Genomic DNA, 26,385 nt, shown 5'->3' with positions numbered 1-26,385 from the left:
TGTGTTGTGTTTTTTGTTTTGTTTTTTGCATTGTATCCTAAAGGCACCAGATCTTGTTTGATCATGAGGGTTAGCCCTGGATAGTACTTGGGTGGGACCACCAACAAATCCCAGGTACTATAGCCTATACTTCAGAGGTATTGTACCACTGAGTATTTCTTGCATAGGAAACCCTATGAAATTGATGGGGTCACCATAAGCCGAAAGGTTACTCTGAGTCACATGTATTCACAATTTTGAGAGACGAACTTGCACTTAGTATTTGTTAACTCCTCTGGGATCCTTTTCCTGGCTAAAGAGTGCAGTACAAATACTTTAAATAAATCAAGAAATGATGGATTAACACAGAGAAAGGCACACAGAGCAGCTGAGCGTCTGCGTTTGCTGGAGTGCCACAGCCAAGGACTGTATTATTGCCATTCCTCCAAGGGGCCATTAGAAATATTAGTTCAACAGATGCTTTGTGATTATATAAACACATTTTTTAATATCATCACAAAGCACTACAAAAGACAGATATTAAAACATTTTGTTTTTATATCTGTCTTCTGTAGCACTTTTGATCAGTAAGCTCTCCCAGTAGTCACTTTCTAATCACAATTCTAGATGCAAAGTTGGTGGTTCATTATATCTAGAAATGTGATCAGAAAAGTGAGCACCCTGAGACCACTTGGAGTATATCTGAGAGGTCTCAACAAACACAAGTGTCAATTGACTGATCTGCCAACAAGTACAAGACACTGACTGAAATTGATATTAAAAGTCTTAGAAAGAAATCAGCACTAAACCTACTTTTAAAAAAGGGCTGGAAGTGGAGAGAATAAGACACTCTAAAAAGGTGGTTCTCAACCTGTGGGTCCCCAGGTCTTTTGGCCTACAACTCCTAGAAATCCCAGCCAGTTTACCAGCTGTTAGGATTTCTGGGAGTTGAAGGCCAAAACATCTGGGAACCCACTGGTTGAGAACCACTGCTTTGAAGGCCTTCTTGTGTAAAACATGAAGAATAAAGGAAAAGAAACATCATGGATCTTATATAGGGAAGACTTGCTATATTTGGAGCTTTGTAAGAGTGTCAGCATTCATACAGATATGGATGGTGCAATAGACACTTTGCTTTCAAAAAACCTTATGACAAAACCCTCATTACAAGCCAAACAAAAATGTAGCAGTTTTCATTTAATAAAAGGGTCCATCCTTTCAAGGTTCTTAATTTGACTCTAGACTGACTTGGAAAATATTTATGTTTTGAAAAAGATTCTTGGCATAAATAAATTATAATTTGTTCATAAATACTCTAGCAACAGGGATGACTATCAAATTTGCCAGCTAAAGGACAATGCCAAATTATTTAGAATGGTGAAACCTGATGCTCCTAACGAATTTCACCAAACCAAATGCTTGGGAAACAAAATGGCAAATGTGAGGGTTACTCTGGCCTTTTAAATTCTTCAACTTATTCGCAAAATATAAACTTGTATCCTGAACTCCACTGTTAGCACAACAGCTAAACCCATGCCCTTACTTTGTTGTGTGTTCTTCATTTCCTATCCATGGCGACCCTAAGGAAATCCCAATCACAAGCCTTTCCTGGCAAAATTTGTTCATAATTGCCCTTGTCTTTCACTGAGGCTGAAAAGATAGGACATGCCCAAGGTCCATAGTGAATTTCATGGTAAAGTGGGAATTCAAACCCTGGCCTACAAAGTCATAGTCAAAGTTCAGCTCTCAAAGCACCACATTATGCTAGTCAAAGTAGAAATACAATTATTCTAGCCCAGCTCTAGAGGTTGCAAGATATTGCACATATACAAATTCTATTGCCTTACTCCAATCATGAATATGCTAACTGCACCTTGACTATTAGTTGGTTGAGTATGTTTTTATTGTATTTTATATGCTTGTTTTTTATATGTTTACATGCTTTAAACGCACTTTGATACCGTATTTTATGCCGTATTTGGGCTTGGCCCCCATGTGAGCCGCCCTGAGTCCCTTCGGGGAGATAGGGCAGGATACAAGAATAAAGTTATTATTATTACAAAAGGGTTTCCCAAAACATTCTAACAGCAAAGTGACACTGAATAAATGAACTTCAATAAAGTCAAGCAGAAAGCAATCTACACAGCAACAAAACAAAAACAAAATTCACTCCTTTCAACTATATAATTCTACCATCAATGGACTCAAAGGAGAATCTCTGACAGGGTTTAAAGCCAGACTGTTTGGAACAGAAAAAGAAAGGATATACTATTGCTCTTTGCAAGGCAAATGGTGCCGCTTCCTTTTTTTGAAGTGATGGATCAAGAGTCTGGAAGTGATCCAAGTGTAACAGTAAATATTAGTACATTAAATGAAAAGAACCCACCTTACCGATCTATTCTCCAGAGATTTGAAATGGGAAGGCAACAGATATAGTAACTGAATATATTCAGGTCCCAGGAAAAGAAGACCATCTCTCCCCACACATACACAGGACAAGACCAAGTTTCCTCTCCTACATTCTAGCAATCAGGTTTTTCATGGTGCCAGCTTGATATCCTAACAGCAGGAGAAAAAACTTTATTCATCCCTTTAAAATACTTCCTCTCTCAAGCAATAGGACCCAAAGTTGCAAGCTCCACCAGGAACCAGTCACAAAGGCGGCTCTCCGTAAACTTTTTAATTAAAAAAGTACCAGACACAGTTAAGAACCCCAAGAAAACCCTTATGAAAGCTTTGATGTCTCCACTGCCTTCATCTGATGGGCTCCTACTATTTAGGGAATGGATTTTTTAAAAGGAAACTCCCCCCCCCCCCCCAACCAAACCTCTTCACATACACACTATCCTTTTCACGCTGGCCACAAAGTTGGAAAATGAGGTTTTTGTAGCGTGTTAGTGTTGGAATTTTTTAATAACATCCCCTCTCTTTTTTTCTCTCCTGCCCAATTATCATGATGAATAATTAACATTCTGAAGGAGATAACTAAGCACAGCATCTCAGAGCTCAAAGCCCTTTAGTTCAAAGCCCTGCCCTTTTCTCTTCGTTTCTCCAGTTGCCGCCACTAAAACTTCCTTGTCAATCAAGCTCTGGGCACACACATCAAAGCTTCATGTGGGAATGGCCCCAAGGGGTCAGAGAAAATTCATGGCAGGGCCTGTGAGTGAGGCACAAAGAAAGAGAGACAGAGCAAAGGAACACAGTCCAAGAATGAGACAGAAACACACAACACCCATGCTGTGGCGCACACATGCGCGCGCGCGGTGACACACACACACACACACACACACAATGTCCTGATAAGAGCAGCTATCCTATTTTTACTCACAAGTTGACAAGTAAGTCCATCAAGCTCCTCCTCCCCAACCAATTCCCACCACTGGCAAGACATCAGTCCAAAGCCATTTTAATTGGAAGAGACTTAAAGGAATGAAACAGCAGCTCAAGAGCACACAAAATTTAGCCACCTCTCCATGGCTTACCCCCAACCTCCAGATCTTCATCCTGCCTTTTTGATTCCATTCGTCTGACCAATAAACATTCTCCTCACAAGAGTTTATCCACAACTCACCCTTTTCTTCAGGCTAAGTACAAGGCATGCTTTTTGTGTGCATGCTATTTGCCTGCTTTTCAATCTCTTCTATATCTACTTCCCTGGTGTTACAAAAAATACCAAAAAAGCAAAGTACTCAGTAGGTCTCATAAATCTGGTAGCCTACAACCAGGTATAAGATGTGTAAAAGCAAAGTTAAGAGACTTGTACGGTAGCTTTGATCTTCTGGTCAGGATGTCTTCCCTGACACCAACTTTGGAACACATTTCAAGTTTAGTAATGTATGGATAAAACATCCTTCTTCCACTCCTGCTCTCCTCACCCGCACTGCTCTACCTTGCCAATGAGCTCTGCACATCCCTAGCATTGTTGGATCACATTATACCATTTTTATTCGCATTCCATCAGGCAGAATATTCAATGAAAAATGGAATACTTGAGACCATTTCCGATTTCTCCCCTGGCAGCAGCTCTTTCCGAATTGTGAGTCACTTCTTGCTGCGGATTCCTTGGACTTTTGAATGCTTGGAGCTGTTCTTTGCTGGGACAACACATTAAAGACCAAGACGCCTCCAGAACTTTTGAAGATTACATTCTCATGTCACATATATTTTCGATTAATAGACTGAGAGTCTCTGGCGCTTATACATTTTTTTAAAAAGTTCTAAAATCAAAGCCTAAGTTAGAGCACAAGCAATATCACAAACCATTTGAAACTTAAATTTTAGAAAAAACAGATGGTGCACAATATAGGAACTTGTGTTATTTGATACTTTAGTCGAGCCTAGTCCAGTACAATGCAACCCAACCCCACTATGGAAAAATATGAGCCATCCTTCTACAAACAGAAGCTGAAACTTCCAAATTGTATTTAAACATAAATCGGTATCTGTGAAGTGGCACAACAGGGCTTGTCTGAAACAAGTATTTATCCATCTCACACTCAGAGAACGTTGGATATAGGGTGGGATACAAATATTTTAATAAATAATATCTGGCTAAGCATGTAAAGAGCAGAAAAGCCAGACATGAAAGTTGCAAAAGTAGAAGCTAAAAGAGATAATGTGTATTGACTTGGTCAAAGGGAACATGTGATATATCTCTACTATAAGCAGCATGATAGTTTTCCTTTATTTATATTTTTCTCCTGACTTCATCAGTATCTAAACAACAAAAGAACAATTGCTTTACAGGATCAGACTGGACGGGAGGGAGGGTCCGAATCAGTCCAGTCCATCCAATGCTCTTTGCGAATAGCAGGTAGTCAGATGCCTCTGGAAGCTTACACACCAAGACATCAATCTACATATTGCAATGTTATTGTAACTGTTTCTACAAGAGCTACTGGGGCTTAAGTGACCAGACCCTTCAAGGTGGACTAAGGTTGAGGATTTGAACACAGATTGCTTTTTTAAGGACACAAAGGAAGGGCAATCAGCTGAAAAGCTCAAAACTAACCATTGGAAAGTGATTATGCATCGTGCCCTGAAGTGATGAGACATCAGAGGCAGAGTGTACTACAAAAGGACTCCCAAGTGTACATAGAAAGATTAAGCTACCATGCTGGTCACATCACCCCCCTTTCTCTGCCCAAATATACAAGCTGACACGTAGTTCCCAAAGGAGATAGCAAGGATATACTGGGACCCTCTGACATAGGAGTTAAAGAGGTTAAAATATCAAGCTAGTGAGACAAGTCTTGTGGTTCTGTCAATGGAAGACTGGTGACAATGACCTATCCCCCATGATATCAATAGTGGTAGCTAGCTGAAGCAATGTTTCACCTAACTTCCAAGCACACTCCAAATATCTGTGCATGCTCCTTCCACAAAAGGATGCTCCAAAAGCTTGCAATTCACTGCAGTATTAACTGGCCACATTTGTTCAGAGGCCTTGAGATCAGGCAGAGGCTGCTGCCTTTGAAAGGGTGAACAGAAAAGGGGGACTTGCAGCTGCCAAAAGGGGATGCATTCTTTCCGTTACATGAGCTGAAATGATTAGAGTGCCACAGCTCCCCTGTTAGTTTGATGTTTAAAGATTAATAAGAAAATGAGTGCTTCAAAGGGGACATGCACATGAATGCAGAAATCCAAGCCACTACCATGAAATACCACACAGCCACCCCCACCCTGGCCCCACTGCCGCCCCTTCACCAAACACGGAAACCAGCACTTGGAAAATTTAATCGGGAAGCTAGTGGATCAAAGCTTCTCTGACAAGAGGCAAAGACCATCTCCGGAACGGATATAAACACGAGAGCCACGGTCAAAGGGACATTGCCTAAATGGCCTTGTCTCATTTAATACTCAAGAACAAAGCTTCCCAAACTGAGAAGACTCTGATCAAACACAGAGGAAGCCTGAGGCAGCTGGAAGAGAAAGACTTAAATGTCTGTTACCTTTATCAGATAAATTCTTGAAGTGGAACTTGCTGGCAAACCAAAGTCAGACAAGTTTTGATTACTGAATGCTATTTGTATGAAAGTGACCGATATGATCTGGATTTCTTGGATCACTTTGGGCCATGGACCCGTTTCATGAACCCGACTTCAAGATTTTGCTGCCAGCATTACACTGTACGGACACCAGAGATTAGCGCATTAGGATTAGTGACCCTAATTCTCTGTGCTAAGGGCATTTGAAGGTGAAAACAGGTGAAAACTTTACCAACTGCAGAGGTGCATTAATTACTTAGACTAAAAGACTTACAATTATCTCTTACTGATTATGAAGGCTTGGTTAAGATATAATGGAAGATCATGGCCAGGTTTCCATTATGTTTCAATTGAGCCATGTTCTTTCTCATTCTTCCTACTAATGGAATCATATTAAGGAAAATTCAGTTCATAAATGTTGCATTTTTGTTCCCAGGCATTACCAATAGGGCAGCAACTTGGTCAGTCTGGAGTCACAATCAGCTCTGCTTACAGCAAAAATCTCAAGAGTTCCAAAGAACATGAAGGAGCCCCAAATGTTGGGAAAAGATGTCTAGCACTGTTGAATTCTTCACCCTTGGTGACAAGGATGGGGATTGCTTTTTTTCCTGGCATCTCCAGAAGGGCCAATGAGCTTAGGAAAAAAAAAACACAAACAGCTGGAACTGCTAGGACCCCTTGGCTGGAGTGCTGCAGCAGGGAAACCTGCAGTTGATCAGTTCTGCCCTCGAGAACACTTTAAAATAATGGGGAGAGTGCAGCCAGTACAAACAGCAATAACAAAATATCAAAGCAATGCCTTGAAGTCTTTATGGGCTCCAAAAACTCCATGTTGCTGCCAGTCTGAACATTTGCCCTACACACACAAAAAGCAGACACTCACTTCAGATGCAGCCCCTTTCCTTCTGAAGCAGACAAGTTGACAACATTTGTTTTCCTGGCTTTGATCCTACAGTTTGAGTCTCCCTCTTAAATTCCCTGTGGCTATCAGGTTTAACAGTGTTGGCCTCTAGATGCCTTTTCAACTTTATAATGGTAACATCAGTAATTTGTTAGTTTATTTAATGTCCGCATCCCACCTTTCTGCCAAAAAAACAAAATAAAACCCAACAACATCCTGTCATTCTGGCACTTGTTCACAGAACTCTCCAGAGACCTAGGACCCTGTTAGGGCAGTCACTATCTGCCTCATCACACTAGAGCATGAATCCACTTTAAATCCAGCTTCTGCCTCCTTCAGAATTCTGGGGTTTGCAGTTTGGTGAGGCCCGGACCTGTCTGGCTGAGCTATTTAAAGCCCCCTCCCTAAAGTGGATTTAAAGTGGATCCAAGCTCTAGTGTGATGAAGTCCCTATGACAAAGATATTTCTTCATGTAAAGACAGGGAGCCGTGTTCATTTCAGGGATGGAGGGAAAAATCCAAAACCCTGGAAAGAAAGGGGGTCCATTCAACCTGTTTGTTGTATCCTCTGATTAATAAAGTTTGGTGTAAAGGAGTTACTTTATTGTTCTCAAAGGGATTGACAGATATAATGATAAGACCTATGGGATCACTTTACTTTATCCCAGGAATACACATGCTTTGGGGTTTCAAAGAACTCTTCATCTGGATGAATGGCAAGGCAGCATAATCTCAGGTAGAAAACAAACAAGTAGTATGGATATCATAGCTTCTGCTCATTCATAACATATATTCAATCAATCAATCAAAATAGTTTATTGTACGGGCCCAAGGCCATGACAAAAAGCAACGCATGCACACAATAGTACCCTCGGAGCAATAGACTCCAATGATACTGAGCAGAAGCCATAATCGTGCTCCCTCAAGAAGCTAAAACAATGCCAGTATTCCTGATTAGCTTGTTTCAAGGATATATATTGCAAATTACTGAATACCATGTTTACAAACTTCCTAACTCTGTAGGACTACATTGCCCTACAGAGATCCTAATGGAAATAGAGACATCTGCTAGCTAGAGACAGAGGACAGGACATTGTGTTCCTTACAAGCACTGAAATGTAATGGAACCTGCATTAACAAAACATTTAATATGTAGAGAAAACAAGATATAAATGTTTAAGGACATGAATAACGTAAAATGTGTAGGACTATGAAAAAGATAAAAAAATTATATTCTATGAAGGCTTAGAGAACTGTATCAGAAAGAGATATATGTGGGCCCATTAAGAGAAGAAAATTACCACTTGGATAGGGTGGTAAGTGAAGCTGTTCCAACACTTTCTCACTGATCTATTCAAATGAAATATGTAGGCAGAGAAAATAGTTTATAGAGCAGCAGTTCATCTATGTAGCATTCCACCACATTGTAAGTAGATGATATTTAAAGCAGCCTTCTCCAGCTCTGCCAGAAGAGGGTATCTTGCTCTCATCCCTGCCATCAGCCACTGGAATCCCTCACAGTTCAAGTTTTATGCACTTTATTTCTCTATTCATCATGCTGTAATTAAACAAAAGCCTGTTTTGTCAAGTTAGTCTTCAACTGCTATAATCCACACAGAAACAAATCTTGAGAAAGTTACTTTTGGGATTACCAACTCCCCAAATCCAACAACCAGCATGCCTGCTGGGGAATTCTGGAATTTATCGTATTTTTTTCTAAGCCACAGACTCTAAAGGTATAGTGATAATGTTAATAGAAAACTGTCATTACAGTGTTCATATTGGCTTTTCTGGAGCCCTTATTCATATTATAGTGCTTAGTCTTAGTATTCCAGTTGCAGAAGCAATTGAGACTACTATAATTCCCACAGGTATAAGTCAAGGTTCAATGCACCAGCTTCCTCAACCTTGAGGCTTATCAATGTGCTGGAGTATGGAAGTCACTAGCATAAACCTGAAAGGCACCAGGTTGTAGAAGGATTGTGTTTGCTATTTCTGTGCTGTAGGACCAGGCCTGAAGATCACATTCCTTCAAGATGTGATCAATTTGTTCTAACAGGAATCACTTTGTTGGTGAGATAATACTGAGTACTTTATGATTCCACGTATTTCATTAAAACCCCGTTAGATTAATTGCCACATCTCTTAAAGATATGAACCTGTTTGAAATATTAAGAATCACAGGGCTTCCCATTCAATAAGGTTGGGTTTTCCTGTCGATTTTGCTCTGTCTCCCTTTACATACCAAATTCCCAAAGCAAGCCTTCACCGATTACATATCTATGCCTCCCTGCCTCAGTTTGTTTTTCAGCTGGAGAAGGCAAGTACAGAGTTCACCACCACATCAGCATTGCCCCTCATAAAGTTGGTGTAGAGACAGGCCCAGTAACTACACCTCCAAGGAATACAGGGGCTTTGGCAAAACAGCCCAATTAGAACCAGTAGCCAATAAAAAGGGCATCCAAGAATAACAGAGTTGCCAAGGATGTGGAAGCTGGAACAACTTCTGCACCTATTTCTCGCCAAAACAGACAAGACATACACACACACACATGTCCCCCTTCAGCCTCTGCCAAATGCTCAGATATCTGTGGCAGAGAAAGGTTATCCAAGCAAAGACCAATATACACTGACTCAAGGTAAAAAAACAAAAAAGGGGAAGGAGAGAGACTACAGATGAAAATTTCTGATGATGGAGGGCAAAGTATCATTTATAATCAGCCAATCTAAACAGCGAAAATGCAGATGCAGTGACAGTCCATGAAGTTAAAGTAATGCAATCTGAAACTATGAAAAGGAGGAAATCATTCAGGTGTGATGGGGAAATAAGAAAGACACTGCTCCATCCTGTTTGATGCTTCTGAACAGTGTGCAGGTTCATTAATGACTCCTTTTAGAAGGTAGACTGTTGCCTGTTTTTCCTGGGTGATATTCCAAGAACAATTGCTGCAGTCTGTCTCTCATCCTGGGTGGTGCTGACTCACTTCGGAAGGAAAGCTGTGAATTTGGGTGCATTTCCAGTACTCCAGCCAAATGTCAGACAACACCACCATTTGCAGTAATAGCAGAGTAATTTTCAGGTTCTGTCCACACAATTCTACCAGAGAACAGAAGCTGGGTATATTCACAAGTCAGCCGGGCTCCTGTGAGGAGCTCTACTGGGTGGTGGGCACGCCAGCCAACTACTGCACTTCAGATGGAAGGTGCTTAAGAGTACGAGTCCTTATGTTTACTGACAAACACATCTAAAAGCAAATCTCTGCACTCTAGACTGGAAGACTGGTACACATATTTATAAGTAATTCATGGTCTGCTACTGCTGAATGTGGAGCATACACTTGAAGATCAAAGAACCACTGGAAGAAGTGGAAGATTACCTGTCTTTGTACTGAAGGGAAATGTGACTGGGGAAGCAGATACTGGTACTGTTTGAAAGGATTGTGTGACTGTGAGCCTCTAATACTACTTTGGCTCTTACAAAGTGATGTACATGAGGTTCCCTTCCCACGTGCTGACAGTTTCCTTAATCCTGTTAAACATCCCCACTATTATATCTGGATATAAGAAGATTCTCCGTGTCAGACACATTTATGCAGACCACACCTGACCATTGAATATCTGCCCATTTACACTTTCCCATATATTAGCATTAAGACTCCACTCCTTCTGTTTTTCAGAAAAACTACCAAACTGTGGAGAAATAAATCCTCAGTGCTAAAAAGTATAGAGGTTTTAGTATAAATATAAACATCAATGATATTTCACATTTTAATAAAGCAATGGAAACATACCAAGACACACAGCTCTCCTTAAAAAGCAGTAGTGTTAGAACTCTGGAACTTCAGGCCTCAAAGTATCTATCAAAACCCCTAGACAACTAAGACACTTGAAATGTGGCCACCAACCTCTCAGTTCACACTGCCCACTCTGTGAACGGCTTTCACCTTGTCCCAGGTTTTGAAATGCCTCCATAAAGCACAGACATTTCAAAAGGGATGCTGTTGTGGCAAGCGGGATTTCAAAAACGTTTTATAAAGTTACCTTCATCAAAACATCCTATTTACCCATGCCTTGGAACTTAATACATGATCACAGGAAAATAGATCTTTCATGCCTTCTTGGCTACTAAAAGATTGATCCTCCTGCACTGGAAAGATAACAAATCCCTAACAGTGATCCAATGGATAGAAAACACAACATTTAAAAGAGTAATTTGATAAAAATTACGAATGGATTTATTATAGTCAGAAATTTTGTCTTTTTAAAATTAAAATGTATGAGTAACAGTTTCTTTTTCTCTCTCCCTTTATTCCTTATTGATGTCATGTGATGTGTAACTAAGGGTAAGCAGTGTAATCTGACTTTACAAAATAAAGTAAAAAATTCAAAGTAGGTATATGCTTAGTCAATTAAAATACCTGAACACTTGGGAGACAAAGACAAGTAATTTAAAATGAAGTTTGATAATTTCAAACAACCATCATTAGGAAGTGCATTGAGAGAAAAAGTTAGAGACAGTGAAAGGGAGAAAGATGCTCACATATTCTGTTGCCAAACCTCAAGTTGTCTCTCTCTGGGGGGCAGTCAACACTCCTGTACTCTAGCACATAAAAATAAAGGTGGTTGCTCATTCAGCTGAGACCAGTCAAGGGAATATGGTTGATTATGGTAGGGACTGTGAAAGGAGACAAAGTTTGTCATTTTAAGGTGCTTTGTAAAGTTGAGCAGGGAAAAGGTGCCAGTGACCACCATGGGAGATCACTGATCTAAACCACAGTGGAATGGATGAAAGAAAACATTTAACCGAGGCATTTCTGTCATACAAAAAAGCTGGAAACAAACAGAACATAACCTGGCAAAGATGCACAAGAGAATGCTGAAATAAAGGATCTACAGATATATTCAGGCCTCTTCTATAGATCATCCAAACTGCTTGGTGGGGGAAGAATGGTCTGGTGATACAGGCTTTATTGAAGAGTTTTCCTGTACATGTTCCAAACAAACCAAAAACACTTTCAGCAACTGGAAAGTGCAAAAGGCTTCAAAATGTATTTAATGTTGCTTGTCTTCCCCGACTAGATTACAGCATTTGTTTTCATAAACACATCAGCATGCTCTGAGTGTCTTCAGCTTTACAGTCCCAGATACCATCAAAATAAAACTCTCACCTCGAAGGAAAGGTGCTAAACTATGATACAAGATGACAGCAGAGGGAATCTTTTTACAACAGCAAAGAAAAAGGAAAGTCCAAACACCAAAAATTATGCATTTGAAAGTATGCTTCAAGCAAAGACAGCCACACCTAGGAGTAGAACTTCAAACTATGTAAAAATCACTCTCTCCCTCTGCTACTGCTAACTAGCAAGGCCAAAAACAGATTTTTTTTCTGCATCAGATCTTAATGAAATCGTTTATTATTAACTGTGTTGTTATTCATGCTTTATTGCGTATTAGTTATGAAACTATTTTGATTTTACTTCAAACGGAGTGCATTACTAATTTTCCGCCTTGCTTTGTTGTGAACTTCTTTGAACATATTGTTTATGGAAAGGCAGTATACAAATAAAGGGAATGAGAGAGTGATGCTCCGGAAAGTGATCCAGGATCAAGAAAAATATTTTGCCTCACAACTTGTCTGATTCCATGGGTGGTCAGATTTTATAAAAGAAGCCCGCACTAAGAGTTTGGCACACATAAAGCATATGCATTCAGGCATGGCAAGAACATTGTGTATAAGATCTGAAGAGAGTTGTAACATTACAGTCTGTCCATCAAATAGTCTCTCCCACAGAGAATATTGAAGACCAAGTAAAGTTTTTCCCGCAACAAAACAAATATTTTATAGCACCTTGATTAAAATATGGGAAAGCTGGTTAAAACTTCTTAATGGGCTTGGCTTGTCCTAAAGAAAACCAAGGAGTACAAAGAAGCTTTTGGTTTCCAGATATGGATTTTAATCAATAGTTTAATCACGATCCCAGATGGGCTGCACCTCCTCTCTCTGTAAACTTCTCAGGGTTCCATGGAAAACTTTTCTTTCCCCATCTTACCACTATGACAAGCGTGTGGGAGCCAGAGATTGTGTTGTGTGGCAGCTGCAGCCAAGATGGCACAAAGCAAGGAAAGACAGGAGAAACTGCCTTCCCAATGAGTGGGAAAGTCACTCGGTTCAAAGGCACAGGGGACCTTTCTACTAGCATTCTGTTATTAATTAAAATATCTTCTGCTGCTTTGAATGAGAATTCGAAGAAAAGAAAGAAAAACAAATAAAGGGAAGACACTTAACTGGCTGCTCCTAACAAGATGACTCTGTGGCTCACAAACAAAGGCACTGATCCTTCTGTTCCAGCACCAAGCGGCTACATGCTCCTTTGAACAGAGGCCAGACTCAGGTATTAAATAACCTCCAGGGTCTTGCTTCATAATTCATGAGTTTCATTTGTTGTGTTCAGTCCTTACATCTCCCCTCACATCCCCATCTCATCACAATGCAAAGGCATACTGCTGTGGCCAAGATGCAAAGAAAAGCCTAGGACCACACAAGACATTCCCACTAGCCCAGTGGTTCTCAACCTGTAGATCCCCAGGTGTTTTGGTCTACAACTCCCAGAAATCCCAGGCAGTTTACCAGCTGTTAGGATTTCTGGGAGTTGAAGGCCAAAACATCTGGGGACCCAAAGGTTGAGAACCACTGCACTAGCCAGTGCAATCAAAAACTACACTTTAAGCTCTAATTTTCAGAAGCAGTTCACTATGCAGCTGCATCAGAACAGGAATGTGAAGGGAAAGGAAGAAACTCCTGATGTCTGAGAAAAATAAGCCTGAAATAGAGGAGATATTCGAATCCTGTATTAATTACATTAACTGATATTAATTGCATTTAAATGAAATGTATTAAAATATATTAAAAGTGTCCCCTTCCCAAAATGCAATCATTGCTGTGTGGAATAGATTTTCATGGGCATTATATGTATCTGCTTCATTTTTTGATGAGATAACTAGTCCTGAGAGCCAGAGGGATGTAGTGCTTTGAGTGTTGGACTTCAGCTTTGGTGGCCAGGGTTCGAATTCTGCTCAGATACAGAAACCCACTGGATGACCTTGGGCAAGTCACTTTCCTTCAGCTTCAGAAGAAGGTAAAGGCAAATCCACTTTGAACAAATCTTGCCAAGAAAACCCCATGATAGGCCTGCCACAAGTAAAAAATGACTTGAAGCCACAAAACACGACTACTTATGAGGAACACAAGTGCTTGCTTCCACCATATTCCATAAATAATTTATTATTAAAAATATCTGCAGGTTACATTTTTAAACAAAGTGGGGAGGTAGATAATAAAGCTCCCTCCCTTACAAACACAGCAATGCCAGTCATTTTATGAACGTTGAACTCAAAACTTTTAAAAGCTAAATGATATCCTCTCCTTTTTGGAACACTTATCTAACCAGTTTAAAAAAGCATAGTAAAGAGCCATACAAATCCCACTCACCCTGCTTCTGCCTACTCCACCCCTTGGTTACTGGTCTAATACATATTGGTACTGGAAAGAGATATGCAAAGGTATGCAAAAATTAAAGTGTGGTTATTTGACTTTGATCCCTGTTCTGTTCAGGACAACAGAAATTCGAACTGACCACTACATTATGTTTGGGCTATAGAAACTGCCATGTACAATAAAAACACACCCATAACAAAAGTGCATGGGCCCAATGAGTCAGGGAGAAAAAGGCCAAGGTAAGCATATTAGTCAATCAAACAGAGACAGGCATGCTGGGTTTTGCGAAAACCATCATTTCTTGGCTAGGTGTTTTCGTAAAAGGACAGGCCTCCAGTATGAAGCAGGTAGTGATATTACTTCTTTATATATTTTGGTGCTTTGACAACAGCTGTGCTGGTATCTCCTCCACATGGCCTAGCCAGGAAGCCAAGGAATCTTGAATGCTCCATTATAATTTCAGAAGAGTCGAATCCTTTCCTAAGTCAATATGCCATCTGAAAGGCTCTGACATACACTAAGCAAACAGACTCCTCTTACACTCTGCATGACTTGTCAACCTCTAAATAACCCTTGGTACACCATACCCTACAACTGACAGTTGTGGTTCTGATTATTAACTTTTGGGTAAAAAAGCTACAGTGTCTGCCCTTTCACGCTGTATTTCATTAAATAAGAACAAGGCAACAGCTAGTTCGGGACAAACCTTTCTGTGCAGGGCTCCTTGTCACTATGAACCTTCCCAACAAATTGGGGTGGGGAGTTACTATCCTCAAGAAAGGGGAAGCGGGAGAAGGTCACTTCAGTGACCCTTAGTGCTGATAACCAACACAAGCTTTTTGGATTGCATGAACCATAAAGAAGGAACTGATAACAGAAGCCAAAGCTCCTACTCACTGAGACAAAAATGCCTGTTGTGCAGTTCTTATGGAGAAGCTTGCATCTCCTTCTGAAACTATCTCTCTCTTTCTAAAGAAGGGATCTATTTCACACTGTTGAGTATCATTTTCAAGTGAGACAACACTGCTAGAGCCAGGTTTGGAAAACCCTCCCATCATCCAGTTCATATAAAATACATTTCAAGTCTTTCAGGGATTCAGAAGATGGTTGTAACACTGCCAAAGTCTCTCCAAAGTGAGATGCTATCCACTGCAGTGAAAGTGATTTGTGTGAGCAGCATGAAATCAATGAGAAAACTGTGAATATTTTTATTTAATGTTCTTTGTGCTTTTCCAGTAGATATACTAGGACATGTTATGAATCCACTTAGCCACCGCTTCCTCTAACTTTTCATTGGCTTCCTTTAAGGCAAAACATATCAAAAGCTGCAAAATTACTGTACACATGTCATTTACCTGGAAGTAACTCTATTGAACACAATGGGACTTATTTCTGAGAGAACATACACGTGCACATACACACACACACACACACAAAACAGATGACATGCATCTTATGTTCTAAGTCTGAACAGAGGGGAAAATGTACTTATGTATGAATACCGATTGAAGCCAAATTATTATTCTGTTTTCATTACCCAATAAATTACTTCTATATTCTCGATCTGATCATTAATTTTACAAAATTACTTACAACAAATCACATGCATCTAATTTATGCCATAGACTAACTTCCAGGTTAGTGTGCACAAGATTTCAAACTTCATCTTATATAATTACAACAGGGACTACAGTTGCTCATTTATATCCAGCATCCTTCTTCCTGTCACACAAGTGATGCATTCTACAATTCCCATCCATCCACATTGCAGCCCCATATAGACTTAGGTAGCTTTAGAAGCACAGGGTTTTCTGTAAAAGACTATGTTTTGCCATAACTGTGTGCACGCAACTATGGGATGTCCACACAGCATCTAGCAATACAAGGAATAGTAACAAAATCTCTTAAACTCTGCCAACTGCAGAATTCTTCTGTTTTTGATTATACAGAGATCTGCTAAAATAATTATCCACACATTCAAAATCTAAAATGTAGAGAATACTTTGTGATAAAAATACAGACAAAACAGAATGCTGGACATAGCCATTACCTGGAAGAGGGTCAAACTGTCTTCTGTCAAAATGGACCTAGGAGGTGTAATGACTAAAATAAAACACAAAACTCTCATTAAGGAAAGAGAACAAGCACACTCAAAGAGCTGATGGGAGGCGGACATAGAAGCCAATGTGTCCACATTACCCCAACATCAGTTATATAACAATCAAAATATGAGGTTAGTGAAACTGTCACCTGGTCAAGATAGTGGAAGTTGATATTATACAAAATAATTTTGAACTTACACAGATAAAATGGTATTTCTGGATCCGCAAGGTGGCTCTTCACAAAAGCCCTCAGAGCACCAACTGTCAAAAAGAGCAAGGTAAGGGAGGAAAAGTAGTACAGTGAACATTGTTATCTTTAGAACAGTGATCACATCCGCCTTGGGTGCTGTGATATCAAACCCAATTTAGTGACTGCTTTGAAGAACCAAACTCTGGGAGGAGCAACAGGCAATGGACAAGCTGGTCAGCACCTGTAAAGGTTTTCTCAAAAGCAGTCAATTGGCATGTCTCTTTTTCTAGCATTATTACTGGGTCCTTTGCCTTCGTGATGTAATATTTCCTTCTATAACTTGTTGGCCCAAGCAACCTCAGGTTGTCCAATGTACCAACTATATTATCTGCAAGGATTAAATGAAGTGAATGAGATTATGTAAACCTGTCGTCCTCTGACATCAAGGAAAGACAAAAAATACCACAAAGGCATACTTCAGTTAACAAATCCTCTGTCAGAGAAAACCCTTTTTAGCCCTGCCCCGCTCACTTTTCCTCTTAGTCCTGGTCTGGCTAGAAGTTCTTAGCAGCATTAACATTGGGAGGATAGTGGACAGGGGAAACAAAATGTGCCAATTACCTTAACTCAACAACCTGGGAACAAGGTGGCAAAGACACATTATACCAAGGAACAAAATTGCGTAAACCTACTTTGGGAAGGCCTGATAGAGGCAGCTGATGGGGATGGTCACACAAATGGCTACTCTTGGGTCTCCGAAACAACAGGAATTCATTGAGAGAACTGAACATTTGGTCTCATAGACGGGGATGGGTGCAAAATAAGGACTGAAAATTGGGTTTATGCCCCAAAGTGGACTAGGAAGGTCTGGCCATTTGCTATTTAGAGGTGCAGGAAGCATGGTTTAAATTTTAGTTCTTGGCATATTTAAAAAGAGTGGTTGATTTAAATTTTCTCCAACTTCAGTGTTTCCAGCTCTGGAGCTTTGGTTGAAACCATATTGGACCAACACCCTGTTGTTCAGCAGCCTCATCTCGATATGACTAATGCTGTGGTAAATGGACTGGAAAAGAAGTCACTGGGCAGCTGTCAGGAGGAATACACCCAGCTTAGAGAACAATCTCAGCTTTCCTCCAAACAACACAGTGCATATGTTCTCAGCTTTGGAAACAATACCCAAATAAAACAACTAGTTGCATTAAAATGTAAAATACTTCCAGAGGAAAGCACTAGGCTCAACAGCAAGGATTTTTTTTTCTGTTTCAATATCTCTTATACTGGCAGCAGCCAGGCAGCACATGAATTCTTACCTGTTTCACAAGGGTGAAAGAACCCCTGGAGAATATGACGATCTGGGAAGTAAACCCTCAATACCACCTATGTGAAGACAAAAAAGCAGACATTAGTATTTTGAAGTAAGATCTCAAGAATCTGCATTCTTTTATGAAGGTTCAATTATGGCTGAAGGTCAACCTCTGACTAGGACCAGTCAAGAACAGGAGCGGATTCCTGAAGTGATAAAGTGGATAAGCCTGAACTATATGAATCAAGACCCAGTTCAAATCTTGCTTCTGTCATGAAATTAACAGATGATTTTAGGCAAATCCCACACCAACTGCAGTATGGAATCATAGTCTGTTAGCCTACCCCATACAGGAAGGATGTGTTTTCTAAGGAGGGAGGGAACCCCTGAACTCATGGGGCAGCCATGGGAGTCATACAGGACAGGAGGAGATGTGGAAGGGGGAAACAATCTCCCTATCAACCAAATGGGAAGTGAAATAGAGTGCTTATTGCCCCCAAACTGTCTCCTATATCTAATAGCCTGGATACCCAGGGTGATAGTCCCTTAGGTTGAAAGTGCTGCTGTTGAACGCAGATCAATAAATGGAAAAACAACTGCCATCCAGGACTTGATTCTGGATGAGCATGCTGACCTGGTTTGTAATGCAGAGACCTGGCTGAATGAGATTTGGCGGGGGGGGGGGGGGGAGGCCAGGCGTGGGGGGGGGAGGTGGAGTTGCAGTGGTCTATCATTATTCCACCCCCTGACCAGATTCCCCTTCCACAGTCAATAGTGTTTTGAGTATATTTACCTAAAGGTGGGCAACTGAGACAGAATAGGGATCCTGTTGGTGTACCGCTCATCCCGCTGCTCAACAGACTCCCTTCCTGAGCTAGCCGGGATGGTTTTGGGGTTGGCGTTGGAGTCTTAGTGGCTAATAGTGCTGGGAGACTTTAACATCCAAGCTGAGACTGCCCTGTTTGGCGTGACTCTGGACTGCATGGATTCCATGACAACCATGGGTCTGCCCCTATCCATGCTGATGGACACACTTTGGACCTTGTTTTCTGTGCAGGATGTGATGATGATGATTGTGGTGTGGAGGAACTTAACACAGTTCTGTTGTCATGAACCGATCATTACCTGGTCAGGTTTAGACTCACTGGGATTCCAAAGCTCTGCAGGGGTGGGGGACCGATTAAGATGGTCCGCCCCAGAAGGCATTTGATCAGAGTGGATTCCTAATGGCTCTTGGGGATTTTCCTGTCACCTTGGCAGGCGATTCTATCAAAGCTCTGGTTGATCTCTGGAATGGGGAAATGGCCAGGGTGGTGGACACAATCATTCCTGAACATCTCCTCTCACTGAGATTTCCAAAGAGTTGCTGACAATGAAGCAAGTGAGACAGAGACTAGAGCGACGTTGAGGGAGAACTCGAAGTGAATCTGATCGAGCACGGGCTAGAGCCTATTTGAAAGCCTACTCTGCAGCCATGGAGACTGCAGAGAAATCGTTCCTTACTGCCATCATTGCATCTGCAAGGAACTGTCCGGCTGAGCTGTTTTAAGTGGTCAGAGGACTATTACATACTGGTCCTCAAGGAGAAATCCTTGACCCTTTCAGCAGCCCGCTGTGAAGAATTTGCAAGGCACTTTGCAGATAAAGTCGCTTAGATCTGTTCCAACTTGGATACTATTATTGATACAGTTCCAATGGATATAACTTTGGTTCCTGCTTGTCCAGTGTTGATGGATATCTTTCAGTTCCTGCAGCCTGAGGATGTGGACAGGATCCTTGGAGAGATGAGAGCTATCACATGTATTCTAGATCCTTGTCCTTCCAGGCTGATCAAACAGGCCAGAGGGGGACTGGCAGAGTAGGTGAAGGTGTGGTCAATGCCTCCTTGGAACAAGGCAGAGTTTCAATTTGCCTAAAGGAGGCAGTTGTAAGACCTATATTTAAAAAGCCATCCCTGAACACTTCTATAATGGGCAACTATCAACCAGTGTCCAACCTCCCCCTTTTGAGCAAGATTTTGGAGCATGTAATGGCCTCCCAATTCTAGGGATTTCTGAATGAAACAGATTATCTAGATCCATTTCAATCAAGTTTCAGGCCTGCTTATGGAACAGAGACAGCTTTGGTTGCCTTGGTGATTGATCTACGAAGAGAGTTGGACAGGGGGAGTATGTCCCTGTTAGTTCTCCTGGATCTCTCAGCGGCTTTCAATACCATTGAACATGGTATCCTTCTGGATCGTCTCACTGGGAGTGAGAGGCACTTTTTTCCAGTGGCTCCAGTCATTCCTGGAAGGCTGTACCTAGAAGATGGTGCTGGGGAACTCCTGTCTGAACCCCTGGCGGCAGGGTTTGTCCCCCATGATGTTTAACATATACATCAAACCTCTGGAGATGTCATCCGGAGTTTTGGAGTACAGTGCGGATGACACCCAACTCTGCTACTCCTTCCCACTAAATGCCAAGGAAGATGTCCAGACCCTAAACCAGTGCCTGTCATCAGTAATGGACTGGATGAGGGCAAACAAATTGAAACTTAATCTAGGCAAGACAGAGGTACTCCTGGTCAATTGGAAGGCAGGTCAGGGAATATGGATTCAGCCTGTTTTGGATGGGATCACACTTCCCCTGAAGACACAGTTCTGCTGTTTAGGGGTCCCTTCTGGACTCAGCACTGAATCCGGAGGCCCAGTATCTGTGGTGGCCAGGAGGGCCTTTGCACAATTAAAACTTGTACCAACTGCACCTTTTCCTTGAGAAGCCAGATCTGGCCACGGTGGTACATGCCTTAGTTACATCCCATCTGGATTACTGTAATGCACTGTACATGGGACTGCCTCTGAAGAAGGCTCGGAAACTTCCGTTGGTCCAAAGAGCGGCAGTCAGGTTGCTAACTGGGGCTGGCTACAAGGAGTAGGCCACCTTGTTGTGGCAGATGCCCTGGATGCCAGTCTGTTTCCAGGCACAATTCAAAGTGCTGTTTATTATCTTTAAAGCCCTAGATGGTTCAGGCTATTTGGCTTACCACATCCCCTTGTACGAACCCACCTGGGTCCTGAGATCTTCAGGAGTGGCCCTTCTCTTGATCCCACCTCCATTTCAAGCTCGGTTGGTGGGAATGAGAGAGCGGGTCTTCTTGGTGGCTGCTCCTCAACTCTGGAACTCCAAAATGCCTCCCCTCCCTGCTGTCCTTCCAAAGGCAGGCTAAAACCTTTTTATTCAGGCAGACTTTTAAACCTGAATATGCATTGAATATGTTGAATGGGTTTTAACTGTGAATTTTAATACTGTTTATATTTAATTCTATTTTAATCTTTGTATATTTTAAATTGTGTACTAATGCTTTTATGTTAAGCCGCTTTGAGTCCCCTTCAGAAGAGATAAAGCGGGGTATAAATAACAACAACAAAAGCAACAGCAGCAGCAACAACAACAACAACAACAACAGTATATGGAAGGTTTTCAGCACTATTACAACCTTAGCTAAATTTTAAGTATTATCACAGTTTCATGATGGGTTTTATGTACCTTTGGATAACGCTCTAACTTTTCTTTGATTTGAGCTTCTCGCTGTGCTTGTGTCATCAAGGGAGTTTCTTCCAAACGCTTCCTAGGAAAACCAGATACTTAACAAGCCAATATAGCCAAGACATCTCAAAGCAACCAGCTGTGTAGCTAGTTTACCCAATCTGGCTAACTGTCTCATCATCAGCATACATACATTTTGACAGTTTGCTTATCACCATCCACCTCAGTGCAAGAAATTTCCCTAACAGACTAAACCAAGCACTTCTGTCTGTTCTTAGTGTTAGGAATTTTTGTGATGGGGCAACTACCCAAAATACAGCAGAGCATCCAAAATATAAAAACAGGATACTTAGCATTCAGCTCACAGCAAGGAGAGTGTGAAGCCCCATGTGGCTGTAAAGAATTTAGAGCTTAGGAGGTAAACATGCAGGGTTATGTTTTTAAGAATACAAAAAGTTTATTTATAATAAAAACAAATAGCCACATTTCTTAAGAGTAAATAACTGGGTCTGAGGTACTCTAACACCTATCTCTTCTAAGGTTTCAAAGAGCGGGGAAAACAGCAATCACTACATCTCTCTTGACACAAACACAGAGAGAGATCTCAATACACACAGCACACTCTCTGATGCAAAAGTAGAATTAAGAAGTAAAGGCTTACAGTAGAAAAGGTTTGCATTCTGGACAACCAATCAGAATGGGAGCAGAAACAGAGAGAAGAGAAGAAACAGATACATTCCAACTGTCATTCAAGAGATGGGGGGATGGGATTTCCCATAGCTTATTCTAAGCTAACTAACTACTCCTCATTGAGGACTACAGACTTGGGCAGTATGGGGTTGAATTCCAACACTTAATACAGAGATGTAAAAGAGATACCAATTTAAGAAGAACCCTTAGGATTAAATTGTTTTAACCTAAGCTGAACTACTAGATTTCATTTGCTTAACAATTCTATGAAACACTGTTCACATATCTAACTAAGTCTGCACATGTCTCAAAATAAGTAGTGTACATCAACACTGCATGCATTCACATCTAATTCAGATGAACATTTAAAATAACCAGTTGTACAATTTGTTTTTGGTTGAAATGAAAATACTCATTGCTATTTTTTTTGCATATTCTTGTTGTATTTTCAAAGAAATTATAAAAATATGTATGTTAAAACTACATAATGTGTATGCCGATGTATGTGTGCATGTTCCCTCAGGTCATCTGTCAATGTATGGCAATACATTAATTTCAAAAGGTTTTCTTAGGCAAGAAATACTTAAAAGATGATTTGCCAAATTCCTTACATGGGTACTAATATATTGGAAAAGCTTTGCACACACCTCTCTTAACTTGTATGACTCACTTTGTTTCCAAATAACATAATAATGTGAAAATTAGTATTGGAAATCGAGATTTGGTGGGTATATGAATGTACCTATTGATCCCCAAAGAAGGAGAAAACCTTCAATAGAAGGTACCAAAAAAAAACCCTACTTCTAGAAAGAAGCACTTATAGATCCCCAAAGAAGACCAAACCAAGGAGTTGGACACTATGGCTCACAAGGACCTTTCCAACCCTATGATTCTATAAAACTTAAACATAAAGTTCAATTCAACTTAACTATGGTACAATGGAATGCCATACCACAATACCAAAGGAATGATTGGAAATGTAAAAGGGAAGTTTGATTCATCTGACATTTAACTGAAATTGTTGCTTCATAAAGACTTGTAAGAAGGAAAGGATATATTGTAATCAGAGAACATACAAAAACAACTTAAGAAGTGTTCTTACAACCTTCTCAATTAAAACCCAACTCTGCAATATAACTCCATCTGCTCTGAGAAATGATATAGCAATCTTTGTTGAAGTTTTTTTTAAATAATAATAATTAACTATCACTTTATAAACTGCTTTTTGTTTTAAAAGTAATATTTAAAGGAAGAACAATGCATGAAAATATAGATATAGTTCATAATGTACTTCAGTAAATGTCAGTAGTATACAAGCTTACAGCTTGCTTGTCTGTAACAGTGGCTCCTCAAATCACTCACAGGTTGTTCGGAACTAATTAGAATATCCTAGAACTGAGTATTGTGTCTTGGCAGGAACCTTCTCAGTGCACATATCTAGATGAGATTTCTGCTGATCCCCACAGTTCCTGGCCCACAGCAGTGGAAGAGAAAGGCATCAAATAGAAAGTGGAGAGGTTGGCAGGCTGTGTGAGTTCATAATTTTCATTCAAATGAACTACATTAAGCAACCTGGTCTTCTTCCTACTCTTTATTTATTTATTTATTTATTACATCACTTCTACCCCGCCCTTCTCACCCATCAGGGGACTCAGGGCGGCTTACAATATAAACATACATATATATATATATATATATATATATATATATATATTCCATCAAGATTAAAAATTACAATAAAATTAAGAATATACATTAAAATATACATAATTATACATTTAAATATACATTTAAGGTGCTTTCCATGTCCAGGTAGAGTCTGTCAGTAGGTCATATATTCATATCTCATTTTTGCTGACTCACATATGGGTATATTAAAAACAAAAGAATGGGGACATTATTCACTTTGTTTGTTCACATAGAAGGCCACTGTGGCACTATTGGTAACTATTTGCATCAGTGGATGAATCATCTGAATGCATACAGAGCCTTCGGAGACAGCCATAAGCCCTAGCATATTGATATCCAACTGTTGCTCAGCTGTAGCTCCAACCAGCCATACACTATGTTGTTTTAGGTGCGCCTCCACTTCCACAATGTTGCATAAGGATTGATGGACAATGATAGCTAATGGGCTGTGAAACACACACTGGTGAAATACACAGTTAGCTCTCCCCAAGGAAGGCTTGTTCCAGCTTGGAACACAAGTGAGTGATGAAGAACCAAAGAGACTCTATCAGTTTGAAGTTCAACTTTAGACTGATGACAGGTTTAAGACTTAGTAGGAGATCAAGGATAAGATGGATGTTCAGTACAACGTGTATCTAGATCAGTGGTTCCCAACCTTTGGGCCTCCAGGTGTTTTGGACTTCAGCTTCCACAGTTCCTAACAGCTGGTTAGCTGACTGGGATTTCTGGGAGTTGAAGTCTAAAACCTGGAGGCCCAAAGGTTGGGAACCACTGATCTAGATGGAGCAAAAAGATACCAATTGTTGAGACATGGAGAGACCATGCCACCACGAGTTTTGAAGTGACTATGAAGATCGGCATGCATTTTGTAATTTTTTTTTGATACTGTGGCTATTCTAAATGGCAGCATTTGAAACTGGTATGTTTCACTGAACATGAAACAGAAGGCATGATAGAAATGGGACAATATGCATTCTTGAGATTGGCCATTGCAAATGATACTCTTTCAGGACAACCCCCCCCCCCCTCTTAATCCATTTCATAGTTGGTTATAGTCCCTTTGTAGATGGGGCCCAAGACTACAACTTCCACGATTCCATAGCATTGAGCCAGGATAGTAAAAGTGGTGCCAGTCTGCATTAATTCTACAGTATAGATTACTCTAAGGCACAAATGGGCAGAGATTCCTAACAGAGCTGTGATTCCATGGGCAGATAAAAAGGAACAGGGAGATTGTGAGAATCCCATCTAGACATGCACACTTAATCAACAGAGTTCCTGCTGAAAATGTTCCACTTAGCTGTAGAGAGATTTGATCAGTCCTGTTCAGATGCAAAACAATCCAAACATTAGTCACAGAAACCATGAAAAAAACTGGTCACTCTATCCTTTTGTCTCTGTATTACTCCTTCCATACTCTTTGAAAAATCCAAATACAACAATCAAGTAAATATTATTGAAATGTATCAAAATCCTGACTACCATCCAATCTTGAGATTACTAGCAGTCTCTTAACATTTCCATTTTGCTGCATGTGTTGGTCACATGATGCTTTTGTTCTGAATTCTCAGTGATAATTATCACAACAGTTAGTAAAGTTAGTTTCCCATGTTTGGAATCATTTATCTCTCTTTTAAAATGGCAATGAGATCCAATAACAATATATTATACAAATAGAAAATATTATTTCTAGAATGTTCGTATCAAGTGCAAGGCAAACAGTGCACATTTTAAAAGCTAATATTCTTCTGCAATTGCATGACAGGAATTATTGTTTACTGTTCTTTTTTTTAAAAGGTCTGATTTAAATGTTTTAATGTTTTAAACTCCTGATCTGTGACCTTAACAATAAAATTCATTCCTTCAAACTGCAACAAAAGAGCCTCCTCTAGGGCAGCCTGAAGTTTGTGAGAGAATAGGGCTCATTTGTCCCCACATTTTCATACTTGCTCTGATCTCCAGCTGTATTCCTCCCTGTGCCAGGTCCCATTCTGTGGGCATAAACTTCCGCCTGCAACTGAGGATTCTAGTTTTCACCTAGACAGTTATCACCATTCCAAAAAGGAGAGGGGAAAATCCTGACTTAAAAGTGACAAGGATTTACTTTTTGGCTTAGCACCTGAGACTTATACTGAGATCAAAGAGATCTGAAAGGGACTGCCAACAGCAAACAAGGAAACTATGAACTTTGTTATCCACTGTCCAGTCATCTATACTTTTTCCAGTGTTTATGCAAGAGTCATTTAACAAATAACAGCAGAGAAAGAATTTCTAGCAACTTTGTGACCTAGATGAATTGACCAGATATACTGAAAAACTACAGACTGAAGGAAACAAAAATATCAGTTAGGAAAATTCTGTTCTAAAGAATAAATTCCTAGCCTTGCAGGACGCAAGAAATTGTGGTCCACTTATATATACAACTTTTTCAGGGACAAAAATGTGTGTGCTTGGAAAAACAAGATCTTTCTTTCTGAGAACACTTCCACTTGTATCTGATTTGAAACTAGACTGAGGGGTTC

At 40.4% G+C, this 26,385-nt stretch overlaps 1 protein-coding gene across 1 annotated transcript in view; it reads right to left on the bottom strand.

The window, feature by feature from the left end:
* Nucleotides 1–26,385, bottom strand: part of aspscr1 (ASPSCR1 tether for SLC2A4, UBX domain containing) — a 96,129-nt gene that overhangs the window by 5,047 nt on the left and 64,697 nt on the right. The window contains exons 9-12 of the mRNA XM_008104579.3: nucleotides 21,485–21,566; nucleotides 17,965–18,031; nucleotides 16,663–16,725; nucleotides 16,413–16,465 (exon numbers count right to left, since the gene is read on the bottom strand). Coding sequence (XP_008102786.2) covers nucleotides 16,413–16,465; nucleotides 16,663–16,725; nucleotides 17,965–18,031; nucleotides 21,485–21,566 — 265 coding nt within the window. The remainder of the gene's footprint in view (nucleotides 1–16,412; nucleotides 16,466–16,662; nucleotides 16,726–17,964; nucleotides 18,032–21,484; nucleotides 21,567–26,385) is intronic.

Source organism: Anolis carolinensis, chromosome 2 (assembly GCF_035594765.1).
Source record: "Anolis carolinensis isolate JA03-04 chromosome 2, rAnoCar3.1.pri, whole genome shotgun sequence".
In the NCBI taxonomy this organism is placed as follows: Eukaryota; Metazoa; Chordata; class Lepidosauria; order Squamata; family Dactyloidae; genus Anolis; species Anolis carolinensis.
This window is presented reverse-complemented; position numbering and strand designations above follow the sequence as displayed.